General features: G+C 22.9%; 1 protein-coding gene across 4 annotated transcripts; it reads right to left on the bottom strand.

The window, feature by feature from the left end:
• Nucleotides 1–3,419: 3,419 nt before the first annotated feature.
• Nucleotides 3,420–12,916, bottom strand: LOC126907671 (protein CREBRF homolog). Of its 4 annotated transcripts, XM_050689122.1 has the most exons (11): nucleotides 12,694–12,916; nucleotides 12,117–12,267; nucleotides 10,636–11,047; nucleotides 9,530–10,055; nucleotides 9,374–9,475; nucleotides 9,095–9,302; nucleotides 8,848–9,024; nucleotides 8,057–8,130; nucleotides 6,854–6,979; nucleotides 6,381–6,511; nucleotides 3,420–4,550 (listed from the first exon to the last, which is right to left on the bottom strand). In XM_050689122.1, exons 3-10 carry the CDS (start codon nucleotides 10,930–10,932, stop codon nucleotides 6,417–6,419), a joined length of 1,605 nt encoding a protein of 534 aa, XP_050545079.1. In that variant the 5' UTR covers nucleotides 10,933–11,047; nucleotides 12,117–12,267; nucleotides 12,694–12,916; the 3' UTR covers nucleotides 3,420–4,550; nucleotides 6,381–6,416. The 4 variants fall into 4 exon arrangements, with proteins under 4 accessions (XP_050545079.1, XP_050545077.1, XP_050545080.1 ...); XM_050689120.1 differs by lacking the exon at nucleotides 12,117–12,267; XM_050689123.1 differs by lacking the exons at nucleotides 12,117–12,267; nucleotides 12,694–12,916 and adding an exon at nucleotides 12,464–12,671.
• Nucleotides 12,917–12,978: the final 62 nt, after the last annotated feature.

A 12,978-nucleotide genomic window follows, 5' to 3' on the forward strand; every position in this document is an offset into this window, starting at 1 on the left:
ATTTTTAGTCTTATAATTTTTATCTCAAAAAATTTTCATTAGTACCCCCAAAAACATAAATTTCATTCTCTCTTAAAATCTTGAGAGACGCCAACACATTTTTTGTTTGATTTATTATGAAAATTTGTTTGTTAAAATTTAGAAACAATTTACACCCTTCTCTCAATAATTACATTTATCTAATAATATAATAAAAATTCATTAATAGTTTTCGTAGAAAAAATGTTTAAACTGAAATAAATCGTTAGTTTGATTAATCACTAGTCTAAAGCAACCTGTTTATTTGAAAATATTACCATATAATTCATGTTCAACTTAATCGCTTAATTAAACATGGATAGTTTTATTAACCATAGAGTTAATTAAAATTTTAATGTGATAAAATTAAAATTTACATATAACAAATAAATAGATGGTTAATATTCAATAGAAAAGTGTAATAGTAAAATTAATCTTTTCAAATCAGAGGAATAATTCAGTTTTTTTATCATGGGCTAAAAAAAGTATTTATTTTCAATTAAGATTTGTCATTTTGATCTCTTCCAGATTTAGACAGAACTGTAGAAACCATATATTTCGTTCGGGTCGAAATGTCAAAATGCATCTTTTACTTTGACATTATTCTGGCATTGTCACATACGCGGGGTCAAGCCAGGCATCTAATTGTTGACAACGTATTATTTTAGTAAACAAAAACAAATTTAGTTTAACTATTAAGATATAATTTTTCATGCATTGGAAATGGTATATTTTAGATTGACGGTGGATTTGATTAAATGTAACATTTGGTGAGATTATAATCCGTTATTTTTTCTCAATAATAAAATGACTTTTTTATCTTTGAAATTATAAATAACTTATAATATATTAATACATGTTTTTTCTTGTAATTATATAAGGGCTTTTTATATTAACTTGTGCCTGAGACATGGGCATCTTCGCTACTCTTGCTAGGGTCCTGGGTCTAGACACATGATATAAATGTAATAATTATTTACTTAAATCAATTTCAATGAAATCTGTACTAAATTATAATTAAGTTATTTAGATAATTGATAAATATTATTAAATACTTTATATACATGTATACATACATTAGTCATTCAATAACACAACTCATTTTAGTATTTGAATACGTCACATGTGATTATTGTGCACTGAAAATAGATGATGAAAGTTGAACTTTACACTTCAATGTATGTATTAATAAAATACTATTGATTTGGAGTTTGACTAGTTCAATTCAAAAGATTCTTATATTACTAATGTTGTGTTATTAACCCATTTAGAACTCACAAATTAAAAAATATACGATCTTCTTAGTATTTAATTCTTCTTAATACTTTTAATGCAATGATATAAGCAAAATATAATTGCTCATTTCTGAATTTTCTTTTTTTGTTTTAACTTCGATGCGAAGCTGAGAAGGTATTAATTTTATAACGATGTTTTTTTTGTTTTTTGTGTCTGTTGCCACTTTTTCTCAGCTCTCAATGGACCGATTTTGATGTACAATATGTCAAAAGATCACAAATCGTATCTAGTTGAAGATATTATTCTTAAAAATTGAAAAAAATTCCCTCGTTCCTCGTAAATGAGGGAAATTTCCAAAAAAATTACAATTTTTCTTTCAAATCGGTAAATTTTGTCATTTTTTTTACTTTTTTTCTTAAAACTACCATAACTTTTTTAAAAATTAACGAAACAACTTATTTATTTATTTTTATTGAAACCTTAGATATTTTCTTTTCATTCGATATTATTTTTTTGAAAATCTAACACTTAACCTGCTCACAGGGGGGTATTTAAAATAGCAAATAGCTTTTTTACTTAACTTTTGAAAATGTTCCGGGAATTCTGCATTCTTTAAATGTGTATCAAATTAAAGCTTATGTCATGTACTATAAAATGAAAAAATAAAATTTGTCCCGACACCTTATCTTCTACATTCAAACGGCTGCCGTATTTAAAAAGATTCTATTTTTGTGTTAAAATTTTCGATTTTAAATTTTCAACTTTAAATTGCTATAACTTATTGAATAATGTATGTATCAAAATTTTTTTTTCTAAATACATTATATATACCTTTTTCATTTATCATACTTTTTATTTAAATTGGACTATTTTCCTTTATACTGGGGGCTTTCAAAACTTGAAAAATATGTATAAAAAGTAGATCTTTCCCAACTTAACTTTTGAAAATGTTCCGGAAATACAGCGTCCTTTAAACATATAACAAATTAAAGCTTACAATAAATACTATAAGTTCAAAAAAAAAAAAAATTGTCCCAACACCTTTTCTTCCATAGGAAAATTACCGTCAAATTTAACGAAACTTATAATTTTTATGTAAAAATCACTGTTTAGCATGAAATATTTTAATACTTAAAACTTCCATAACTTTTTGAAAAATTAATAAATTAAAATTATTTTTTTCATATTGAAACCTTAGATATTTTTCTTTTATTTGATATAATTTTTTTGAAAATCTGACTCTAAACCTGCCCGCAGGGGAAATTAAAAAAAAACAATTTTTGCACACAACTTAAGTTTTTTCAATTTTTCAAAATATTGACACTTTTATTTAATCTTAAATTAAAGCTTATATTATTATTTAGAATAAAGTTCTTAAGATATAAGAAGTTAAACTTATTTAAATTTTTTTGCTTTTTTAAAGACTATAAAGTAACTTTAAAATTTGAATCAGCTTAAATTGCCAATTTTATTAGCAACGAAAGTGACGAACAGTTGCTGAATCGATGACACTTATGTCTTTCACAGTTAGGGTACTAGGTTCGAATCCCGCCTGTGGCATTCATATTTTGCATTCTTTTTAAGTTAGAAAAATGTTCAAATTATTTGATTTTTATTTCATTTATATTCATTAACTACAATAAATATCAAGGATCCCATCACTGTAGTCTCTCCTCATGAGAAGAAATTTCTTATTTATGTTAATAGTATTTTACAATGTTTTTTTTTTTGTTGCTGTGATTTATTTTTCCAACCCTCAATTAACCTACTTATTTCAATGATATGTCAAATGATTATAATCCGTATTTAGTTGAAGATATTACCCTCAAAAATTGAAAAAATATTCCTTAATCAAATAAAGAGTACCTTAAAAAGTTGTATCCACGCAAACAATTAAAATGATTCATTTCTAATATTTTTAATGTATTTATTGTCGAATTAGATTTGATAGGATAAAAGTATTCAACTGCAAAAGTAAATGATTTTACTTTGTAATTTATTAATTTTTTCACTCTATTTGTGTGTGCTCTATCTGCTTTTTATGATAGTGATTTTAATCACTGTCAGATTAAATCTATACTGGACCCAACTATGCCACTGTGCTGGTTTTTTTATTTTAATTTTAAATGGTGATTATGATAATAAAAAACGAAAATAACAACAAATATTAATAATGATTTTTACTCACAAATTAATAATTTAACAAAAAAATAAAAACAAGTATATCTCACATTACATACACTCCATAAAAATAAACTTAACAGAATATATAAATTAAAAATTGTTGCAAAATTAAAATCACAATATATTTATACAGAGAGATATCTTAAACCTAATACCTACATAACATTAATAATATTTTTAGTAAATAGCTATTACAATAATTTAAACTGGGATAATTAATCATATTCTTTGTAAAACTTTATGTATAAGAATAATATTTATAACAATATTTAAAAAAATAAGTAATTAAACGAACTTCTCAAATGGTACTTAAATTATCACATACTGAACACAAACATGACAGTAAAAACAATTTCGTTTTTATTAAAAAAATGTATTAAAGATTTTCAATCTTTTATTTTTTAATGAGCTTATTTATTTAAACAAAAATTGCATTCATTGAGAAAGCTATAATAATCAAATAGTTCAAATTTTAAAGCTATACACTATTCCTAAATAGTTATCCTAAATCAATAATACATTTATGGCTTGCTATTCATATAAATCTTACTGTTTTGTTTTAAAAAATATATTTTTGAAGCTTAAATTCATAGGCTTCAAACAATTTTAATTATAACTTAAAAATTAAAGTTATAGTTTATAAGTTAAAATATGTCATATATTCAATTTAAATGATAAAATAAGAACTGTTAATATTTTAATAAAAATTACATTAATTCCAAATTTTAACATTTTTGTGTCAATTGAGGATAATTAAAATGAGCAACTGTGTTTTATCACATATTTTTATGTAGGTAACTATATATATATATTTTACAGAAACTAGTAACTTTACCCTTAATATATTAAAATAAGTTCTTAAAGTAATAAGTTTAATTAATCAAAAATTGTAAAACTAAAAACAAATAATTAATAATTTAACAATAATATTGTTCGTAAAAATTAAATTTTACATTATATGATTTAAAAAATAAACAGACCATTAACTGAGAGTAAAATGTAAGTTCTTGGTATAAATACATTTAGATAGTTATAAAATAGAATATACTTTAGAAAAAATATTTTTTATATGTTTAATGCAATTATCAGAGATCCACTAAACATAATCCTTTCTGAAATTATAACAAAATAATAAGTAAAAATACTTTTGTAACACAAATTTTACTTTAGTTTATATTTTAACATTTCTTTATAAATGTTATATGTAAGTATATAGCCCATTTTTAGTTACCAATTAAAAATTAAACAATTGGTACTATATTAAATTTAACTCAAAATGATTTAATAAAAAATTTTAAAGAAAATTTATAGCATATAAGTAATTTACTAATTGTCCTTTCATTTTTTGTATGCACTTTTATATATTAAATATATAAGTATTATTTTTCTTTAATTTAGAAGTATTAAAATTGATATTTAGAATTTAAAATACCAATTACCACATACTATTTTCTTTTCGATTAGTATATCTAAGAATATAAATTTTACTTAATCATAATGATTTATTAGAGATTTTTTGTTTAATATGCTAGGGAAAACTTTTTAATAGTTTAAATTTGCAATTTAAAAATCTTGAGACTAGTATAGTGAATAATTTTATCCAGTAAAAAAATAGCTAGTAATTTGCAAAAATATGGCATATGAATTTATATACATTTAAAAAAAAGAAATTCAAACTGTTACATTTTCAAAGAAAACTGTTAGAAATAAAAAATATGATAACTCAATTTTTTACAATTATATTAACAAATTAAAATTTTATGGTTTAAATTAAAAAACAAATAAAAAAAAACTTTTGTAATAAAATCGAGAGAAATTCTCAAAGAAATCTTATTTTTAGAAAAAAAATTTGTCAATAAAACAAATTGATTTTACTAAAAATATTATTGCTTGTTAAGAAAATATTCTGTAAACAAATATTTTACTTTTATAACTGAACTATAACTTTTAAGATAGAGGTGTTTTTATTGATTTCATATATTTTACCTAAATCTCATAAAATATAAATTAATTTTGAGTTTTTTAAAATAATTTTAAAAATTAACACAAGATAATTTATACTATATTTATCAATGTATGGAAAATAACCAACTTAATATTAAATCAGTAATTAAAATGAAAAGTATAAAATTTGTACAAATATTTTGATTAAATAATTTAAAAATTAATTTTTATATTTTTCTTGGCTGTAAAAATTTAAATTAAAGTAAAATGTATAAATAAGAAAAATTATATATGTAATGTTCAATACTTAAATAACTGAAGTTAAAATATTTTACCGGTAGTCATTAAAAAAGTAAATGATGGTCAATAGTAATAGCTAAATGATAATAAATAATATTATTTTAAAGATTAAATTGTATAACTATGAATTAAAATCGGAAAAGTTGTATACATCAAATTAAATAATAGCTGAAAAATAACTACTAAATAACTACTCTTAAAACTGTAATTTGATAAAAATTGAAATCTAATAATAAAAATGACAAAAATTCAATTTTAAAATTATCCTTTATCTGAAATTATAATATAATTATTCGAAATTCAATCATCCATAATTTGAAGTTATTATTTTTACAGCAAAAATCAATGTTTTCTCAAATTTCATATTATTTGGTTTAGATCATGAGTTTTACATAAAAAAAGAAACAAGATAATACACAAACATTAATTATCCGAATTGATATTTATATGAATTTAATAATGAAATCAAAGAATATTTAAAAATTCTTCTAATACAATATTTTAGTTTAAATGATACATCATTTTCATAATTCTAAATGAGAAATCAAGGTCAGCAAAATAAGAGATAAAATGAATGTTAAATTTATAAAAAACTTAAATAAATAATGTAATTTTGTATCTTCATTAAAATGTAGTCAACACATGTTAATGCATATACGATCTTAAAATAAATATACTTTTATGTTTTAATTACTTACATAAAGACTAGGATAAGGGTACTTGACTTTTGGCATTTAAAGTTCATCAAGGCCCCCTCTGCGTGCACCCGATTTGGTTTTTTCAAGAATTTTGTTTACAAATTCAGTTGTTTGTCCAGCAACTTTAAGTTCTAAAAAATTGTTCAATGATTCAAATTGTCAAACAAAAGTGATTAAAATTAGTTATGGTTTCTTGAAGAAATAAAATATAGTTTTATTAAAAATGAATACAAAACAAACAAATATTTAACTCAAAAAACTACAAATTATGTCAGTATGTATTTAGTGCTGATAATGGTAACATTTATCCCAAAAAATGTATACAAAATTTTTTAAATAATTTTTTTGGTTAAAATTAAGATTTTTCAGGAGAAATTGTCAACGATAAATCATTTGCACCTGTGTAATTCTAAGTTTCATGAATATATTGTTTGCAATGTATTAAAAGGCTGATACATTTTAAGATTACTTACTGGTAGCATTTTTGGTAATTTTATCACTAGTTTTAGCTAATTCTTGATTTTCATTGGTAAAAGAATCATTAGTCATCCTTGTTACTAGTAGTTGTTTGACTTGAGATATAGCATTTATTAAACGTCCTAAAAAATTGTATGTTGTACAAATAGAACAAATAGGTTTTAACTTTAAGTATAATGATTAATATAATTGGTGTACAAGGAAAGTATCATATTATCACTGGAGTTTACACTACATTTAATGTCTTGAAACCCTTAAATAAATAAATTTGTGAAATATTTTAAATGTAAATAAATTATAAAAAAATAACTTTTTTTTTTAATTTAACTCCATCATATGAATTTTTTTTAAATAAAATTGAGTTTTAAATATTTAAATTTCATTGAGTTAGAAATCGTTGAGTTTTGATTACATACACTTTTAAGATAGTATATATTACTAGTTTCTATCAATTCTTTCAACTATGAAGCGGAATTTTCACATCAAAATGTTTTCACTGTTAACTGAAAACATTAAAACAATTTAACTAACTGTAGTTTAACATGATACGTCCCCAAATTTAAATAAAACATTATTTATCCAAGAGTAGAAAATATTAATTTTACAAAAGTTAAATTTGCTCAACATAACCATCTGTTTTGATTTTAGTAGCGATATATTAAGATATTGGAAAAGATTAGGCATTTTTAAAGCATATAAAAAAAATCATAAATTTTGAATGAATTATAGGTCTTAAACAATATTTTCGTTTTTTCTTAAACAAACAAAAATATTATTCTAGAAGCTATAATTTAATTTAAAAACTAATTTAATCAATTTTTTTAAATAGATGTTCCAAAATCAATTGAGTAATCTGTTTATTATATAAAAAAAATTCTATTATAATCAATAATTATTTTAGATACTAAATAAGAATTCAGTGATTATTTTATTACTCTTTATTGATTTTAATTAATAATAATTTATTATTATTATTAATAATAATAAATCACAAGAATTTATTATTATTTGATTTTTTTTATTCAAAATTTTAATGTATTGGATAAAATTTAATTTTTGAAAAAATAAAATTTTCAATCCTTTTTATCTAATTATAATAGGAAATTAATGATTGTTTCATTTATTATAATCAGATATTATGAACAATTTTATTTGTAAGATTAAAAAAAAATGTGTAATGCAAATATATTTAGACTTACTGTGTTCTGTTTCTAGTCCAAAGAGTTTAATTTTGTTTGCTTCATGTTGTGCTTTTTTTTTTAGACGACAAGCTCTAGAAAATAGAAAATAACATAATATATACATAGATTAATTTAATCATAACATAAGTTATCTTATTTAATATTGTTTTTAAGCAATAATACAATTAAAAATTCAATTTTATAACATGCTAATTTCAAATAATAAATAGGTTTGTTTACTAGATTATTCACTTCTTAATACATAGGGATTTACATTATATATTTACATTTGTTACATAGATTAACATATATAAAAATTTTTAATTAAATGATTTTTTTAAATAAATAAAGTAGACTACATATCAGACATAAGATCTTTGGTTAGATTTAAAGCAATATCATTAAAAAAGAAGAACCCTGATAATTTAAATAGTTTTACTCATCGTTTAAGTCATTGGAAAGTTTCATTATGACATAAACTTATAAAATATAGGTTTATGGAATATTATCTTAAGTTTGAATTAAGTAAACATATATATAGCCATTAAAAAAATTAATTTGGTACTTTTATGAGGGATAAGTGATAGACCTAAAAATATTTAACCACATAAATTGAAAACAATACTAATTAACATTTAAATTAATTTTATTAATTGTATATAAAATTTATTTATAAGTTTGTATTATGTTGGACCTAGTACAAATAATAAAAACGTATACCACTTTTTTAATGCTTAAAAGTTAATAAGTTAAATTTATTTATATTTTTTAAATGAGAATAAATGTTTGAAAAATAAAAAATACTATACCTAGAAGCCAATTTGTTCTTTTCTTTGCGAGTATTTGGTCTGATATTAAATGGCAACTCACTAACAGGTGTCATTTCATTTATACTTTTATTTAATTTGTCCAACTCCCTACCAATTGACTGTAGTTTCTTAGGATTTGGTGTTAAATCATTGCCATCACCTTTTCTTGCTTTCCCACTATAATATAAGTGCATTCAAAATGTGTTTTTACTTTTAATATTACTAATTAATAAATAAAATATCAAACCTATGCTTTATCCCTTGAATTGAACAACTTGGGCTGAACACTGGATCTGTAACTTCATTTAAACAATGTGGATCTTCTAATTTGCATTTTAAAACTAAACGTTGACCTTTAGGACCTTTTGACTGAACATTATACTGCCAAAAAAATCTATCTTTATGAGAAGAAGACTTAGCTGAGGTTCCTCCATTATCACTTTCACCGCCAGAATCTTGTCGAAATATAGATAATAAGTATCATAGCTACTATGTAAAATAAAAATAAATTTGTTTCTTTCCATACCTGCATCAGTTGAATAGTCTTCTTCTTGTTCTGTATCATCATCAGTGTCATCTATAGCTTCATCTAAAGAAAAATCATAAGCTTCTGGACTCAACACACCACCTTTATTGAAATCAAGATAAATAAAATATATCTAAAATTAAGTTTCTAAAATACCTGTAGACAAAGATGAAGTTGATTCTGCTTCAACTAATGATCCAGTAGATAACAAATGTTGTCTAGGCTCTCTACGCTGCCAAATCTGATCTAGTCCAAGATGTGTAGGAGCAGAAGACGATAGACTCGTTCTTGAACGACTAGGTAAAAGAAATCCTGATCCAGGAACACTAGTGCCAAATGTTGTAGGAGACAAACATGTTTTTGGTTTTGTTTCCTTTTTTAATAATTCTTGTAAAGTTATTGGTGTAGTTGGCCCAGGAGAAAGCGATGAATGTGAGCTACAACTATTAGGTGAGAGCTGAAAACCAGATTTTGATGAACTGGGTCTATTGATGGGGCTAGTATTTACTACATGGTCAATAATATAAGATCCCATTAATGGCACTGTATCAGATATTTCTGATTTAACTGAATCAGGTGGTAACAGTAGATCATCAAAGTTAAGATCTTCTAATAAAGACTCACCACCATTAGCATTTAATTCAGCTAATGTTGGACCTTGTAGCAAGTCAGATTGATCAACCTGTAAAAATTAATTAATCACTATTATTATTTTTGAAATAACCCACTCAATAACATACAAAATAAAAATAGTTTAAACATTTTTTTTGTTGCCTTTAGTTACATATTATTCTTGAATTATTAGCTATGTAATACTTTATAAGGATGTCAACTTAATTTTTTAATGGTAATATGCATATTTATCTAGCTCATTTAATAGTAAATAGTTAAGCAAAAAAAAATCATTGAAAAACTTTTTGAACCAATATTTTGGAAGTTATTAATACTTTAACATATATAGACTAGGAATGAGATGCAGGTTATATTATTTTTACCATTACATATTTATCTGTCATGTTACTTTTTCTTTCATATATAAAAATATTAATAACTCCAGAACTACTGGGCCAAAAGTTATTAATCACACATTTTCCTACTTACATTAGAAAAAGAAAAATATAAAAAAGAATGTATTTTTTGATTTTGTGTAAAGTTAATGTTTTGAAGTTATGCTTTACTATTTATGCACCATAAATTTAAAATAAATAACTTTTAATGATTGTCTTATATAGATTATATTAATTATTAATCAATTATTTAACCTCAAAAATATCTTCATCCATTTTAATAAATGACATATCATCGGTTTTTCCAATCCATCCAGTATCATTTGTGGTAAAAAAATTTTGATCGCCACTATTTACAACCATTGGATCTTGAATAAGAGCATTAGATGTATCAAATAATTCAAATCCATAATCTTGCAATGTATTAAGTTCACCGTTTTTTCGTATTGGAATAGGTACACCTAATGATGAACTTTCTGTTGGGTAATCTGCTTTTAGCACACGTTTTGTTTCTAGTGTACCAAATAAATTAGTATAATCTTTATTGTTCATTTTCAATTATTTTAAATGCTACAATGCAGTTTTTTCAACTAAAATAATTGAAAGCTTCATAAAAACGTTGTTTAATCTTGCAAAAACAAACTTTGTTAGATTTTTTTAACTTAACCTATAAAAAATAAATTATATTATAATAAAAAACAGTGATTCTTTAATATTAAAAACAATTGAACAACAAAAAATTTTCAATTTTTTTTTTTAATAAAAGTAAACAATTTAACACATTTACTATTTATCATATAAATGTTTTTATGGTCAATTTTCATGAAATAAATAAGTATAACATATAATTGAACATACAAAAAACTTTAAAAAATCTAACTTTGCTGTTAACATTTTTTTTTTTTTTTTATAATAATCAAAATAAAGAACATTTTTATGGAGATCTGGGACCCCGAGTTCTTTACTAAATCTGATTATGTGCCATTTTAATGATTGCTGATCTACTAATATTTAAGATATTAGGTTTCGTCAATGGATTAGAAAAAACTATAAGGTATTTATTTAAAATCTATATATATTTGCAACAGTATCGGTTATTGTATACTTAAATATTACAATACTCATTTTGGTTTATATAATTTTAATTTCATAACACATATCACATGTTTGAAAAATATTCAGCATAATTTATAAAAGTAGTAGAAATTTAGCTTAATATAGTTTGAAGTCTTTTAATGTATTGCATTACGTTAATAATAAAATTTATTTATCTATCGTTAAAGGTTCATATTTAATATTATAACAAAATATGTAATAAATCAAGAATATTAGTTTAAATAAAATTGTTGAAAAAACATAAAGAAAAATATTTGAAACAGTTTAAGTTGTTATTGGTAAAATAATTGTTAATTAAAATTTTACCCAAATTCTATAAATTCTATAAATTGTTAAGGAATGAATCCACTTCAAATATTAAATTTATAGATAGGTCAAACATAGATATAGATACACATACCCGTATTCTGAGACTAACAAAGAAATAAAGTTCCCGATAATTCTATTATTTAAATACAACAGCTGTTTAAATTATACTAATTTTTTTAACTCTTAAAAATAGCAATTTATTTTTCCAAGTTAAGCAATTATATAATAATTTATCCGAAATAAAATTAAAAATACAGCAAAATAATAACTTAATAAACATAATGTATACATTAAACAAGTATGGTCCCTACCTACTATTTTTGTTTCACTTTATTTCATGATAAATTTGCATATTAAGCATTGATACAGTGCAGCAAGTTTTTTTAAATATTCCAAATGAATATTTCTTAATTTTGGTTCACAATATTAAACCATGATTGTAAGAAAGAGTTGAAAGGCTATCTAATTAAAAATAAATAGGTCTTCATTATACAAAGCAAAATTGTTAAAACTAGCATAAGGGTTATCAAGGACATTTGATAACGATAAGAGGCCACGAGGATAGTAAATGACTTAGAAACACTTTGTTTATTTACTTTTTTGCTAATGAAAAATAATCAAAATGGAAGTGTTTAATGAGAAAACTTATTCAAATTACTTTTGAAGTTGAGCAAGTACTCCTCTAAACAGATCTAATAAATTTCCTTAAATTTATGGAACCCACAGTCTATGACAAAGAAACACGCACGGCCATGACTTTCATTTAGCAGGTGGCCTCCACGGAATTTGAAATCAGTTTCGATTATATTATAATTTTCTATCAGACCTAGTTAATGAATGAACAATTCCTGACGAACACAATAGAATATTGTATTAGGGTATACCCACTTGTTGGTCCACATTGAATAAAAAATGTACGATGCGGTTGTGAATTCGATTACAAATTTTCGTGAATTCTCTTAACTATGAAATTTTCACAATTCCGTGTTTACATCATACAGCACTAGCGCCACATTGGCCGTGAGGCGAAAGCAAAAATAACAACAGTACTAAAAAACTATTTATAATAAATAAACACATTGGTTTTTGTAAGCTAATGAAATCAAAGGTCACATGACGAAAACACGATCGATGGTACCTTGTTTACATTCAGTAGCCAATCAGAAACGTTTA

Source organism: Daktulosphaira vitifoliae, unplaced genomic scaffold (assembly GCF_025091365.1).
Source record: "Daktulosphaira vitifoliae isolate Bord-2020 unplaced genomic scaffold, ASM2509136v1 Scaffold_5, whole genome shotgun sequence".
In the NCBI taxonomy this organism is placed as follows: Eukaryota; Metazoa; Arthropoda; class Insecta; order Hemiptera; family Phylloxeridae; genus Daktulosphaira; species Daktulosphaira vitifoliae.